This window comes from Cricetulus griseus, chromosome 3 (genome assembly GCF_003668045.3).
Source record: "Cricetulus griseus strain 17A/GY chromosome 3, alternate assembly CriGri-PICRH-1.0, whole genome shotgun sequence".
Classification (NCBI taxonomy): Eukaryota; Metazoa; Chordata; class Mammalia; order Rodentia; family Cricetidae; genus Cricetulus; species Cricetulus griseus.
The window spans coordinates 101,087,130-101,102,337 of NC_048596.1; the positions used below are offsets into that span (position 1 = coordinate 101,087,130).

General features: G+C 52.1%; 1 protein-coding gene across 1 annotated transcript in view; it reads right to left on the reverse strand.

The window, feature by feature from the left end:
* Nucleotides 1-5,798: 5,798 nt before the first annotated feature.
* Nucleotides 5,799-15,208, reverse strand: part of LOC100750501 (guanylate cyclase D) — a 37,212-nt gene continuing 27,802 nt past the window's right edge. Inside the window, exons 15-19 of the mRNA XM_027407496.2 lie at nt 11,730-11,904; nt 10,876-10,974; nt 10,008-10,102; nt 8,584-8,669; nt 5,799-5,965 (exon numbers count right to left, since the gene is read on the reverse strand). Of these exons, the coding sequence (XP_027263297.1) occupies nt 5,857-5,965; nt 8,584-8,669; nt 10,008-10,102; nt 10,876-10,974; nt 11,730-11,904 (564 nt within the window). The 3' untranslated portion in view covers nt 5,799-5,856. The remainder of the gene's footprint in view (nt 5,966-8,583; nt 8,670-10,007; nt 10,103-10,875; nt 10,975-11,729; nt 11,905-15,208) is intronic.

A 15,208-nucleotide genomic window follows, 5' to 3' on the forward strand; every position in this document is an offset into this window, starting at 1 on the left:
TCTCTTTCATGGAAAATTCCAGAGGCAAGTGCTGGAGGAACTTCCCAGTGGGCTCCATGCTGACCATGCAAAAGTATCCCAAAGGGGTGCCTGTGTTTGTGTTTCTTGGGCTGAGGAGCCAGGAAAGGGCACTGTGGGAGGGACAAGAGAGACACCATGGAGGCTGCTGTAGCATACAGAGACAGAAGCCTAAAGCATCCTGGGTCTCTGGCCTCCACTTTGCCCTCCCAGAGCCTGACACTCACTATTGGCTTGACTCTGTCCTCCGTGCTCTTCTTAGCTCCTCTGTCCATCATGCAGACATCTGGTCATGGCATAGGCCTAACTAGTTCCTCCTTTGCCTTCATCCCAGAATGCTCCCATTTTCACCGTTGGGTCCCTTGTGTGTGTGTGTGTGTGTGTGTGTGTGTGTGTAAGCTGTACATGTCATTTCATTACCTGTAGTTTGTGAGGTTGCCAGGTGGCTTTGGAGTTGAGGTTCTGTTTTGCCATGGGGCGGCTGGGTGACTTTAAACCCAGCGTGAATGACTTCATTTAAAAAGATGACCCCTGCTTATCTTTTAGGACTATGGAGAAGATGGAGTTCCGTGTGTGTGTGTGTGTGTGTGTGTGTGTGTGTGTGTGTGTGTGTGTGTGATGAAAGATGCGCTGTGGGCTATCCATGAGAGCCTCTCAGTGTGCTCAGTTCAGGAGAATGCCAAGCCTTTAAGGACTACAGGCCTTAGGGCTGGGCAAACGGCTAAGTCAGTAACATCCCCAGGACCCCCATACAAAGATGGATGTGGTCATATATACCTCTAATCCTAGCAATGGGGACCCTGAGGCTGGAGCTCATTGGCCAACCAGTTTAGCCTAGTCAGTAAACTCTGTACAGTGAGAGACCTTGTCTCGGGGGCGGGAGGGATTGCTGGGCCTCTGGCCAGTCCTAGTAACCAGTAGGATTCAGGAGGTTGCAGCCAGGCACTGGTGCACAGGGGAGTTGGTGACTAGCAGGTGGTGAGAGGGAGAAAGGAAAGGTTCTGGCAAGCACTGACATGGGCAGGAGTCTGCAGAGCGTGGCTGTGTGGTGGCTCTCTTCTAGGGTACCCAGAAAGCTTCAAAAGCTCCTTATTTCTCATGGGACCACTGGGAAGTTGGATCTGGTTTCAGAGCAGACACAATGGGAGAGCATTCTCCAACTGGTGCCAGCCCCCCTTTATTCCAAGCGAGACAACCCAAAAAGGTTTGGGTGGATATGGTGATGTTCTCAAGCTAGAAGCACCACACAACCTGACTCACAGGGATGAGGACAGTTTCCAGAGCTTATTGGCAGGAACTCTTTTTAGAGTTTCAGCCTTCTAGATGGAATTAGCCGACTAAGCGATGTGAGAGCCTCGAAGTCAGGGAGGGCTGACAGGCAGGGGAGGATGGGCAGGGTGCTGGCAAGAGCTTTTGAGTGAAGAATCATGGTCACCAGCAGTGGGGCTAAATGAGAAAGTGACAAACGTAAAGTCTGACCTGCAGGTACATTGGAATGGGATGGAAGCAAGAGGGCTGAGGGAGGCCACTGTCCTTACAACTGTATTTTTGAGGTTAGGACAGTGACAAAATCTAGATGGGAGGAGAGGTTGGTAACATATGCCCAGGCCTGGGTTCCATTCCCAGCACTACCAAGAACTGAAGGGAGGAGTCCACTGTGGTGGATTGGCTGGGTGAGTGATTGGTGTGTGGTGGAGAGAAGGGGTCACAGGATGAGGACAGGGACACTCCTAGTCTGGCTAGACCATGCACAGTTGGGGAACCTGGGACTGTCTGTAGGTCTGGGGCCCAGAAGAAATGTCCAAGCCATCAGTGGTAGGGACTGTCATTGAGTGCCTCACTGTCTGTGAACAGGAAAACCTGCCCTGGCTCTCAGGACAGGGCACAATAAGCCACATGAGCCAGGGAAAGTGATCAAAATTAGCACTACCTATTTGTCATTTGGTCGAAGGTGTGACTAGTGGAAACCCAATAAACCCTTTGATACATGCCTCCCAGTGCCCCCAGGCCTTCTGTGTGGTGAGAGGACATTGCAATCTCTCACCTTCCTTCAGTGGTCAGGCCGGGTCCCCAGGCAACTGCTACAGTTGAATGAGCCCTCTGTCCTTAGGCAGAACAGCCAAGCCAGGAGCCTGTAGCTGACAAAGCCCATCTGTTTCTGGAATGCCTTGCCTGCCCCCTACTGGATGTCTTAAGACACATCAGGCTGAGACTGAAGCCTTGAACAGGACACGTGTGAGGGTCTGGAAAGAAGGAATTGCAGACCTTAGACCCTTCATAAGGGAGCCAGACTTGGAGACCATGGCTTCTCATTAAGGAGCTTCTGGCCCTCTCCCCAGGACCTCAAGGCTGGCCAACGACTATGTATATCAGATGCTCAATACTTGTGGTCCTGCTCTGCCACATTTAACAGAATGTAGCCTCTCCCTTTTGAGCAGTGTTCCACACACATTAGGATCCTTAACTGATTCTCACCTGACCACTGTAGCCGCCTCCACCTCCACTGCCCTACTGGGTTCCTCCTCTATTGACCAGACACACCAGAGTCACAACAGCAAGGTGTAGAGCCAGCACTGCTCAGGGAGCCTCAGGTCTGTAGTAGAGGCATAAGCAGAGTGGTCGTTTTAGTAGAACAGCTGGGGATGAGGAACCAGGAGAGGTGCCCCTTGCATAGTACTCAGGGGAGGGAGGAAAGGCTTCAGGGAAGGCTCCCTGTTGGAAGGGACAGAGAGCAGAGGCCTGGAAGAAGAGAAGGAATCTGCCATGAGAGGCAGAAGCCAGGCTGGCATGGGGCTGGTGGCACTGAGGGGTTGTGAGCATAGGCTGGGCAAGAGATGCTAAGACCCGCTGACATGCTGCAGAGCCTAAAGCACTGGGCCCTGAGTGAGAATTAGTCCAAGTATCCCAGGGAAGGTTTGTCATAAGAAGTCGATGGGCTTCTGAGCTCTGTTACTTGTCCATTCACTGATTCAGTCCCTCTTAACTGCTTCTACATAGGCATCAGGGTAAAGAAATGAGCTGGCTACGGCTGCTGCCCAGTGATGGCAGCCATAGCAGCTGCTAATTCAATCAGAGGAGGGGTGGGGAGGGGACTGTAGCAAGAGGAGGAGATTTTGGTGTGTGTGTGGGTTTAGTAGGTGTTGGAAAGGGCTAAGGTCATTTAGGTAGGCAGCAGCAGGAACGAAGCTGGGGTATCTTGACGGGTCTGGGGAAGAGTAGAGAGTGCCACAGCAAATAAGTTGGGGGGTACTGGGAGCCTGTGATGGGGCAGGCAGGTGCAGTCTGGCTGCCAAGCTAAAGCCTTTGCAGTCCAAGTCCTCCACCTCATATTGTGCCCAGATGCAAGTTAAGGGACCAAGTACCTCCAATCACCTGGCACTTACCAGGCCTTCCTTTGCCAAAGTGTACCCCTATCTCCTAGGGAGGCCAGGTTGGCCCTTTGTTTGGAACCCACTTCAAAGGATGGGAGGATAGTACAGGCTGGTGGGTCAGAGGGGCTTCTCAGTCACCAGCTGAACACCAACATAGGGCCTATGCTCAGGCTCCACCTGAGCATGTGTGTGAGCTCATGCAGCAATGGCCAGCTCCTCTCCCAAGCCTCTGTGCCCACTTTCCAAGGCCTCCCGGCTCTGTAGGCAAGAGCCATGCTCTTTGAGACAGCTCCTTGGGAGGATATTAGGGGCCATGTCTATTTTTTTCTGGGCTCCTCTAGTAGTGTCACTACCTCAGGAGGCAGGAGGCAGGGAAGGGAGAGGGTACAGACCACTTCCCAGGTCTGGATGACAGGAAAGGAGAGAGCACGGGACCTCAGAGAGGGCAACTCACATACCTACTTGTGCTTAGTGGGTCAATTTGGAGCCAGAGTGATGCCCCCACCCCCCAGTTCCCAGGTTCTCCCACAGGGGTCTGTGCAGGAGTCTGAAAGCCACTTCCTGGGTCAGCAATGGGGAAATCTCCTTGTCACCCAGCTGGCTGACTGCTTTCCTGTACTGCTCAAGTACAAAGCCCACAGTTTAAGCCAGCTACAGCAGACATGACATGGACAGGCACAGACACATGTTTTAGGACATATAAATATGAGCTGCATGGTGCTCACAGAAGGGCCTACATGGACATTCATAAACAACATACATGCTGAAGCCATGTTCACAGGCCACCAGGCCCACATATACAATAACACATGTACACAGAAACATACAACACAAGTGCATAGACCCTCACAGACAGTGCATACATGACACACAGTGACAGTTCACTGTGACCCACATGCTGGGGACCCTTTGAGCTCTGGTGTCTACATAAACCTCCACAGAATACATGGGTTAGGTCATATACACGGGCACACCCTAAGTCACGTTTGTCACACACCCTCAGTTTGTGTATATTCAGCTCCCTGTCCCCTTCTGATCTCACAAGAGCCCCCAAGGCAGTAAAGACATGTGGTCCTTGTAGTGCACTGGGGATTGAAGGTCAGAGACCTGTGTGACAGCTGAGGCCACACAGCTCATGGAGGGAATGCTGGCGCCTAGGCGAAGGCTGGTTTCCTTGTGTTTGCCTATCATGTGCATCTCTGTGTCCCTCTGTGTGCCCAAGGACACTCACAGCATACACACATCCAAGCGTTCAAAGGGGCCTCCCTGACTAAAGCAGTCATTCATGTCCCAGATGAAGACACAGATGAAAGCTTCGGATAACAGCCTAAAGAAGGCCATGCAGACCCACAGGGAAAACAGGCCCCCCACGGCTATACCACACAAGCATAGCTGTGTGCCACCAACACACAGGAGGACTTTCCCACTCAACATCTGCAGGATGACTGGGTGAGGCAGAGCTTCTTCATGGTCCTTGTTTAGAAACATTAGACCCAAAGTTATGCAGGTAGGGAAGGCCCTGTTAGAGGGAGGGAATCAGTCACAGTGACCTAGACAGGTTTTCCCAGAGCCCCCAGGATAAAGTCCTACAGCTCCCCCTCCAGAGGAACCTTTTGAAGGAGAGCTTGTTTAGTGGCTTAACCTGCCCCTCCCCCACCACCACCCTAGGCCTCTCCCTCAGTGGGGAAATGAGTTACACGTGTGTGCCTGATTTTGCTGATTCTGGAATCACCCGAGGGGATTTGGGGAGCATTCTTTGAAGTGCCACAGTTTAATGAGTTGGGCTTTTTTCTTTCTTCTTCTCCTTGATAGAACTCTCATGTTCCTGACAGCCAAGGAATCTGCAGCCGCCTCCCCCATCCTGAGATTCTGGGAGCACACACTTGACTCTCAGCACAGTGCTCTCAGCTGCTTAAGGGGTGGGCTGCTTTTGATGAGGCAGGGGAATAGGCAGGGCTGGGCACTTCCTGTGGGCTCCGAGTTAGATACACTGTAAGCACTCAGAGTCCTCTCGATGCTCTTATAGAGGAAATCGCACCCGTTCTGTATGTTGGGATTCCATGTGCTGTGATGGGGGGAGGAACACTGTCCCAGCCTGAGGAGCCCTTGCCTGCCTGGCTTTTACTTTTCCCAGAAGACCTTGCCACTTGGAGCAAGGGCCCTCCTTATTCTAGCCTTGGCCCCTTAGTCGTGTGGTGGGGACAGGGTCCTCCATAGGACACAGGGGCTTGGGAACAATGACTGTCTACATCAAAATGGCTTGTCCAACAGAGTGAAAAACTGAGGGGTTGAAGGGGGTATTTTTATTGTTTCCCTGGCAGGAGGTAAGGACACCCTGGGAACCACTAGAGAAGACACCAGCTCATGTCACTCATGGGTGGCAGATCACCAGGGAGCTGATTAGGCATTCTTACAGGGTTAGTGGTAGGGCATCTTGTCTGCCATGGATCAGCCCACTGACTTCCTATCAGGGACCTGGCCCAGCCTCCCCTGACCTCCTGGGCTCAGCCAGATCCTGGCGTGCTTTGGCAAAGCCAATCCGGATTTCTTGGTTTATGCGGTCCTGCCATGGGTCTCTGAGGAGAACAGAAAGATGACTATTATAAACAATTCCTGGAACAATAATGATAGGTGGCTGGGGCTTCCACTCTTGTGTCTACTGAGACCCAGCAGCCTGCCCTGGGCACACTGGGCACACTGAGCACACTAGCTTGATCATCCCTACCTTTGCACTGTGGAAGCAATGCTCAAACATGTGATGTCTTCTCCATGGCCACACAGTGACTCTCTGTCTGCCTGTGAGGCCACCCCTCTGTGCCCTACTTGGGATATGACTGTGGGAGGCACTGGGGCAAGGGGTTCCCTGGACACCCCACAAACATGAGAAAGTAGACACTTTCTCATGCTCTGCTCATAGTGTCTGGAGCTGGTCAACCTGGGCATTGCTTTGACCAAGAGACTGAAGCAGATATCTGAGGGATAGTCAAGACTTCACAGCAATCCACAGAGGACATTAGTTGACACTGGGGGTAAAACCCAAGGCTTTACACATGTTAGGTAAGCATTCTGCCACTGAACCACACTCCCAGCCATCAAGGACAGTTTTTGATGGTGTTTAGCAAGGGCAGAGGGATGTGGAGTGTCTCCCTGAGGTGGGGGTGGGGCATGGGGAGGGCAGGAATCTCTGAGTTCTGCTGCTCTGGTCAGTGGCCATGCCACCACATGGTCAGAGCAGGGCTTCTGACTATGATCCCTGCCTGACTTTTTATGGAAATAGTGTGTGTAAGCAGATGCTTTTGGTGTGTGAGTGCCTACATGTGTGCTTGTGTGTGTGCATGTGCCTGTGTGTGTGTGTGTGTGCATGAGTGCATGTATATGTATGAGTGTGTTTGTGAGTGCCTGCATGCATGCTTGAGTGTGTGTGTGCATGTGTGTATGTGCATGAGTGAGTGTATGTGTACAAGTGTGTTTGTGTGTGTGATTTTGAAGGCCTGCATGTGTGTGTGTGTGTGTGTGTGTGTGTGTGTGTGTGTGTACATGTGTATAAGTGTGTGTGTACGAGTCCAGAGGCCTGCCAGCTCACATGCAGGCTCTGAGTACAGACCCTCCCCTGCCTGCCTGAGCCTCTGGGTCAGGCAATGCTCCTTTCAGCTAATCTCCAGTTTCCTCCCTCCCTGAGCCAGAAGATGAAAATGTTTCTGGCACTTTCTAAAGTTTCTGCTTAGGAATGGAAAAGCCATCAGCCAAGGAAGCTCTGGTTGATAAATGGTGACTAAGCCTGCAGGTCCCCAGTCCTGCGGCAGGGTGGCCAGAAACAGACAGGGCTTCCCTAAGTGTGTATAGGGAGACTGGGGACATGGCAGGAGGGGACTGAGGCTTCATCAGGGTGTGGCCAGATCAGGGTCATAGAGGGAACTTGGGAGTTGAGGCCTGAAGTACAGGAAGGGGCAAGGCTGTTGGGGGTGTGGCTCAATGGAGGGGCAGAATCCTAGTTCTGTCCCAGCCAATGCTAAAAAAAAAAAAAAAAAAAAAAAAAAAAAAAAAAAAAAAAAAGGAGAAGAAGAAGAAGAAACACTTAATGCCCTAAATAAATAAGCAAGTAAATAAATACATAAATAATTTAAGGGTGACAGGGCATCTTAAGGCATAGCAACAGCAAGAGTGAAGGCCTGAGGAGGGACTGAGGAGGGAGACTTGAGGTGTGCTTTAAGATGCAGCTCAGAAGTCCATGAGCAGGTGTCCAGCTGCAGGAAACAGCAGAGCAAGTGCTGGGTAGGGCAGACCCCGAAGTGGCTAAGAGCAACGGTTCTCAACCTTCCTAATGCTGGGACCTTTTATACAGTTCCTCATGCTCTGGTGCCCCCCAACCACAAAATTATTTTGTCGCTAATTCATAACTGTAATTTTGTTACTGTTATGAGTCTCAATGTAAATATCTGATATGTGAACCCAAGTGGGTTGCAACCCACAGGTTGAGAACCCCTGAGTTAGAAGTTCTGATGAAGGGAGAATTTTAACTGGATGCCGGGTCATCTGGGAGGGGCCCAGGGCAATTCCCAGCTCAACCTCCCCTGGTGGACTGAGCCCCTTGGCTGTCATAGTCCGAGGACCTTCTGTTATTTGGTAACACCTGTGCCTGTTGCCTTTGCCTGTGGAGGCTCTCATGGGGGCACGGGGCGAGGGACAGCCTGTTGGAGGAACCTGCTACTGTTCCACATGACCCTCAGTGAAGGACATGGTGTCCCCAATGATGCAGGGCAGAGAGCATGTTGTCAGAGGCTCAAGCTCTGAAGAATCTTCCTCATGCAGTCCTTTGGTGTCCTTTTGATATGAGCCCTGTGACTGAAAGACAGCAAGAAGGGCACTGCTGGTCAGACCCTTGCTGCTGCGTGTATACGGCATGCCCCTGTGTGGTATCCCTGAAAGATGGCCTATTTATGTGGTTTTGTGGGACCACAGGAAGCTCTCATGCAGGCAAACTGAACATCTTGGGACCCCAAAGTGCACCCAAAACAGCCTGGCTGAGCCAGACCTGGGAGCAGACACAGCCACTGCCCAGCCATGCAGACAGTGCTGAACTAGCACCAGGCTAATTATGTATTTTGCAGGTCTTATCATGTCTTTGATAATCTTAAATAACAGATGATCCCTAATGGGGACGTGTTCTGTCTTTGGGGAATGCCTCCTGACTCACCCAGGTCTGATAGACAGAGGTGTAGGGAGGGGCCTACAGAATCCCACCTTCCCTGTCAGCCAGTAGGTCTCCTCCGAGCCCTTACCCTGGAACAAAGAAGAAGAGGTGAGAGGACCAGGCCCAAAGAAACCTCCCCAAGCAAGGAGAAGCCTGGCTCTGCCTCTTGACAGCTGTGTGACTCTTGCCAACTTTCTTCACCAATCTGTGCTTCCTCTGTTATCTCCTAAAGCTATTGTGAGGATTAACTAATATAATACTTAACAGTTAAAGAGATGCAGGCAGGCCTGAAATGCTAAAACCTGAGGCTCGAAATGTGTAGAATTCCTTGCAGCCTCCCCTTGGAAGACTCAAGTGGGAGGGAGCTGTAGGGCACTATGCTATCCCACCCCTCTGAATTCCTCTGCTGATCCAGTCCTGTTTCTCAGGACACCATGCCATGCTCATGTCCCCAAGTCAAACAGTCCACACCCTCCCCCCACAGCCTGCTGTAACCCTGATGACACCAGCAGACACTGACCCTCAGGAGCTTGAGGACCATGCTCTGGGTAGGTGCCCCCTGCAGCTGCACCTCCTGCTGTGACATTATCCCACAGTGTCATGAGGTGAATCTCAGAGTGCCTGATTCTGAGGTCCAGTCACAGCTCATGGGGTCTGTAAACTAGGCAGCCCCTGCCTCATCGTCAGGGCTGCCCCTAGCAGAGGGAGCAACCTGGGGAGGGGACAGGGTGAAGTAGGAAAGTTGCTGACTTCATCAAGCATTGCATTAAAAAGGGGAGGAAGGAAGGAAGGAAGGAAGGAAGGAAGGAAGGAAGGAAGGAAGGAAGGGAGGAAGGGAGAGAGGAAGGGAGAGAGGGAGGGAGGAAGGAAGGAAGGAAGGAAATACCAGGGTTCAAGGCTTTTCTCTGCCTCAAAGGAGCTCGTGGGCAAGCTCAGCCTAGGGTCACACCATGGCGAGATGCTCATGGGTGCACAGGGAAGTTATGGCAGCCATTGGAGAAAGTGGGGATGTTCTTGGGCCAGGGTAGGTTTTAGTGAGTGGTGATGTCTGAACTGGGATCTGAGGGATACACAGAAGCCCAAGAATGTTATAGAGATGGAACAAGCTTAGAGTCATCATCAGATGGGGACACAGGCTAGCCTTTGCTTTTCTAATTGTATTTCCTCAACTATGTACCATGAGGATAACTTGTTCTTTTCATGACTGCTCTGAGGGCCATATATGTTATGTGTGCTGGGCACCAGGGCACTACACAGGTGGATCACTAGTAGCCACAACTTCTCTGCCCTGCCCCTGACTCTAGCAAAGATCCAAATGGCTCCCAGGAAGAAACTTTTTTTATTCTAAATTTGGGGAGCAGAAAGAATCACCTCTATACCCAGCTCACACTGGTCAGCTGAAACCGGTCCCAAGGGCAGTCCCTCACCTTTAGTTCAGTCTGACCTCTGACATCAATGATGTAGCCTTCGTCAAGGCTGAGCAGGGTCTGGACAGTGCTTCGGCTAACATGGATTCTGTATGCTGAGAAGAAAGGCAGAAATCAAGCCACCACTCCCTGGTGGTGTCTGCTTCTCTAAGAGCCATGACTGTAGCTCCAGTCAGTCTCACAACGAGATTATAATGCATGTGATTCTTTCTCCCAGACTTCTCTTTCTCATGGAGAGTTGATAATGGAAAGAGCCCCCAAGAAAAAAGCAAGCCCCATAGATGAAGTGCAGATCCCTGGAACACAATATTTACCTGTGGGGCTACTGTAGCCAGCTATGCAGTGTGTGCACAGAGCTACCTTAGGACCACATAGCACCACTTCTACACCTAGAGGCAGAGGCCCTAAGACCCGGCAGTTTGGGGCTATTTTCTCCAAGCCATCAGAGGAGGTCCTCCCCAAAGTAAGGACCTAAAATGTTGGAGATATCTACATGGTGGTGTTAGAGCTGACCTAGCATAACAGGGGTTGGCATGCAGCCAAATAAAATCCCAAACAGGAAGGGGGTCACCTCACTGTAAAAGGAAGACACCAAGGCCTTCCAGGCAGAGCCTGCTCAAGTTGGTTGCAGAGTTAGGGGGAGGGCCCTGGTTTCCTGCTTCTTGAATCATTATCTTCTCTGCTAATTCTCCCGTGAGATCATCACTAAAAGGCCATGGAAAGTTAAAGAACACGTATCCTTCCCTGTGCTGTTACCTAGGGTATATTGCCACCAGGTGGGGACACAGAGACTAAGTACTGTTTCCCATAGCCAGTCTGGGTTTGTTGAGACTTCCCCAGGGGCAGGGTAGAAGTTGGAGACACTCACGCAGCCCTGTAGATTCCATCCGGGAAGCAGTGTTGACAGTGTCCCCAAAGAGGCAGTACCGAGGCATGGTAAGGCCCACAACACCTGCCACACATGGCCCTGAAACCCAAATGTTCCCTGGGGAGCTCCAGGAGGCCAGACAGAGATCCCAGCATCAGCCTCCCCATGCCACCATGCCACCTGTTGTGTGTCCTGAGATGAGGACCATGCTGTCTGGAGCCCATGGTAACACCAAGGGAGGTGGTTCATGGGATAGACCCGCCATGTGAGATGGGGAAACTAGCCAGGACCAGGGTGAGAGAAGCAACCCAGGGAAGTGATAGCTGACCTATGTCTGGACTGGAAGATGGAAGGGCAGGAAAAGGCAGGTTTGAAGGCCTGGGGAATTATAGCTGAGTGTGGGTGAGAGGCTGGTGGGGAGCCACAGGGGGAGGCTGGAGAGGTCAGTGAGGACTTTGGGGCTACAGGGATCTCTACTTTGCACTTGATCCTGCAGGAGAGAGCTGCAGAGGAGAGGGGCAAAGAGACCCTGCTCTGAGGCTTTGCCCACACCCAGGTCAGCATGCATTTAGTTGCCCCCATAATTATAGGAGATGTCTACCTCTTCCATCAGACTAACGGCTTCTCCATGTGGAAATAGCTGCCCTTGACCAGATGATAAGAACAGAAAATTTCAAACCAAGTAAGGTTTGTGAATCTGAGTGTCCAGACCCTTTGGCATAAGGTAGCCAAGGGTCACAAAGCTTTTCTGGCAGAGTGTCTGGATACCAGGCAGTCGGATGCAGTACTTGGGACTGACCCACCACCCTGGGAGTTCTGAGAGGCCTGGCTGTGGCCCCCAGCCCTCTGCCTACCTGAGTGAAGACCAGCCCTGACGCGGATGGGCACATCAGGTGCATGCCTCATCCGGAAGTTGCCTGCATAGCTAAGTATGTCCAGGGCCATGTTGGCAATCTCAGCTGCATGCCGACTCCCATTGCGCTGAGGGAGCCCAGATGCCACCATGTAGGCATCTCCAATGGTCTCTACCTGAAAATGACAATGTCATGTTGGAACAGCCTGTCCCATACCCAAACCTACATGCCACCAATCAGGAGGCCCACAGCCCCCACTCCCACCCTCAGACTTCACACACTTTGTAGCCTCTGCCAGCCTTCAGGCCCAGGCATTCAGCACTGAGCCATGCGCTTTAGATGGGCTCTTTGCCTGTAAGGCAGATGGCAGGTCTGTCTGTCTCTGATAGCAGACCCAGGGAGCAGTGTGAATGAGGCCACAGCAGTCAGCCAGGGCTTCATCTGAGGAAGGTATCTGTCAGGCACAGTCTGGTGTCCTAACTTTATTGGCTTCCATGGATACTGGAAAGAAAGTGGGTTCTAGAACAGCCTGTAGCAGCCTGTGATTCTCGTCCTCATGAGGCTGTGGCAGGAGGATTGGTTCAAGTTTGAGGCCAGCAATGCTTGGGCTTTATAGTAAGACCTTGACTCAAAAGGAGAAGGGGTGGGGGAGGCTTGAAATAACTTGGTGGGTAAGGGTACATGCAGCTGAGATTGAAGGCCTGAATCTGATCCCCAGAATCCTCATGGTGGAAGGGGACAACTGACTCCCACAAGTTGTCCTCTGTTCTCCACACACATACACACAAGTACTCTCTCTCTCTCTCTCTCTCTCTCTCTCTCTCTCTCTCTCTGCCCCCCCCCTCTCTCTCTCTCTCTCACACACACACAACTAAAGGAGGAGACGGAGGAGGAGATAAAAGAAAAAAAGTCTGGTTCCACCCCAGCTTTGCCCTTTGCACAGGCAGTGGGCTTCCCTTGCAGCTACAGCTTCTTCTCTGTGAGTGGAATGAGTTGACAAAGCCAGCTGTAACACTGCCCCACAGAGCCCCTGCCAACCTCAGGACCCAAGGCCGGTATAGTGCCCCCTCCACTGCAACCCTCTACTGTCACCTCCTGCCACACCCCATGTCAGTCATGTACCCTGGCTCTTACCAGCTGCCCTCCCACAGCCCAGTACTTCAGATCTCAGGGTCAGCCACATGCTGGCCCTCACAGAGGTAGTGTGCCCAGAGATGCCTGGTGATGAGCAGTCCCTGCAAGTGAGGCTGTGGCTGCTTGTAATGTATGTGCTTCCTTCAGGGGCGAGAGTTACAGCAGAGGAGAAACAAGACCGAGGACTGAATTCTACTGAGCACACTAGTGGAGTCTAACTGTGCCACTGACTCACTTGACTCACTGTGTAACCTCGATGGGGGACATTGCCTTCTCTAAGCCTCATATGTGGCAAGTGCTAAATCATTGTACCAAGGACTAAATGCCAAGCTGGGTAACCACACCCTTGTCCCCTAGTCTCCTGCCTCATGCCTTGTACTAGGCCCTGAGCCCCAGCACTCAATTCCATGCTACATCCATAAAAGTGCTTACTCAGTGATGCTGATGTTAGGGTGGTCCTTTCACCCCCACCCCACCCCTCCTCCTAACCCCCACCCCTAGCCCACTCTCCCACCCTCATCCCCACACGTTGCAGGAAATGTTTGTTTGAATGACTGCTTTTCAGACCAGAAATGATTCAAAGCTGTAACTAGATCCTGCTGCTGATGGGAGGGAAACCGAGGCAGATGGTGGGAGTGATGAGAGACGCATCACACATCACAGAGACTGGGCCTGCTGTTTCCCACATCTGGAGGGGTGTGCAGGCCTTGTTTGATTTCATTTCCCTCTGCTGGGAAGATGCAGGCCTCTTGGCCAGAGTTCAGAGCACAGCCGAGGTATGATTCAGAGCTGGGAGGGACACATGTGTGAGAAAAGATTAGCAGGGGCAGGAGAGACAGGCCAGAGTGACTCAGGGTGGATCAAAGCACGGGGGCTTGGGGAGACACCTGTGGGGCCCACAGGAGGCTGGGGTGTGGGACGCCAGACACAATTTGGAGCTGTGGAATTCCTACCCTGGCGGCAGAGGTAGGGTCTGAGGACTCCAATGGCAGTGGCAGAGGCCTCTGTGGGTCACCCCTGTACTGTCTGCAGGAGCTAATGCCTATGGTAGCCTGTGGACACTCCAGTTCCTCCTGGCTGTGCTTCTGTCTGTGTGGCCCCAGTCAGGCCTCCTTCCTCTCTGGCCTCAGGATTGTCATCAAGGTCTGTCAAGGGGAATTTTGAGAGTGCCAATCAGAGCTCCTCACCATGTCTGGGAGGCAAGGGAGCAAATGGGAGAGGAGACTGGAGGACAGCTCACAGGGGAGCAGGCAGAGCGGAAAGAGGTGGGGGAACCCAGAAGAGGAAGGAGTCCATGAGAAGGTCTGGTGGTGTGAGACTCGAACACTCAGACAAATACGGAGATCCATAGGGAAGAAGCATCGGCAAATGCACACTGAGGAGAGGTGTGTCCATTCCAGAGGGTTGTGGGTCCCTGTGACCTGCCACTTTATCCTAAGAGAATCTACGTCATGAAGAGTGTGAACATCCTACAAGGTGCCGAGGACCCAATTGCAAGTTCAAGCCTCAGGCTCGCATAAGCCACTGCACCTCCACCATCTCATCTGTAAATTAGGGGGCCAACACTTTCTTCACAAACCCTCATCACACAAAAGCCCTTAACACAGCATCCTGTATACAGTAGGTATTGTTTAAGTTCTGGGACAGACACTACAAATAGTGCAAACAGCAGTATGCTAGCCTGCTCCATCCCTTGACTCCTTCCAGCATCTTCTCCTGCCCTATCCCCCAGGGGCTATAGCTCAGAGGAGTTGCTGGACCACACACAGGAATGAAAGCCAACAGAGCACAGTAGGATGACATCTTCCCCACTTTCTGTCACATCTGGAGCTGCCCTGGGGCACCAGCTCCTAGACCATAAGAGGCAGGGTTGCAGGAGGCAGGAGTGTGGAAGGCAGGGGTGTGGGAGGCTGGGTTGCAGGAGGATCTCTACGGCACAGTGGAGCTGCAGAGGAATCAGTGAGCTTATCTCCCAATCATAACTGACCACACACTTCTTATGTCTACTGTAAACTGGATGGAGGTTGTCTGATCCACAGATAAGGAAACAGGCCTAGAGCAGGGAAGATATTTGGCCAAAGCAACACATTTGGCCAAGCGGGGACCAGATCTAGGATCTAGAGATGCACTATAAACAGGTTACAGAAGGTCTTGTGCCCCTGCTAAGATGCTTGTCTCCTCACAGCTACTGCTGGTCCAGGTTGTGTCCTGCCACAGTGACCCATCTGGAATTCCCTACTCACAGTCCTCTCAAGTCTCAGGAGCTTGCTCGTGGTCCCCCACAGCCTGCAGAAGTGGCCTCACCCAAGCTGGACGGTGCTAGGGAGAAGTCTCTTCTTCCAGGA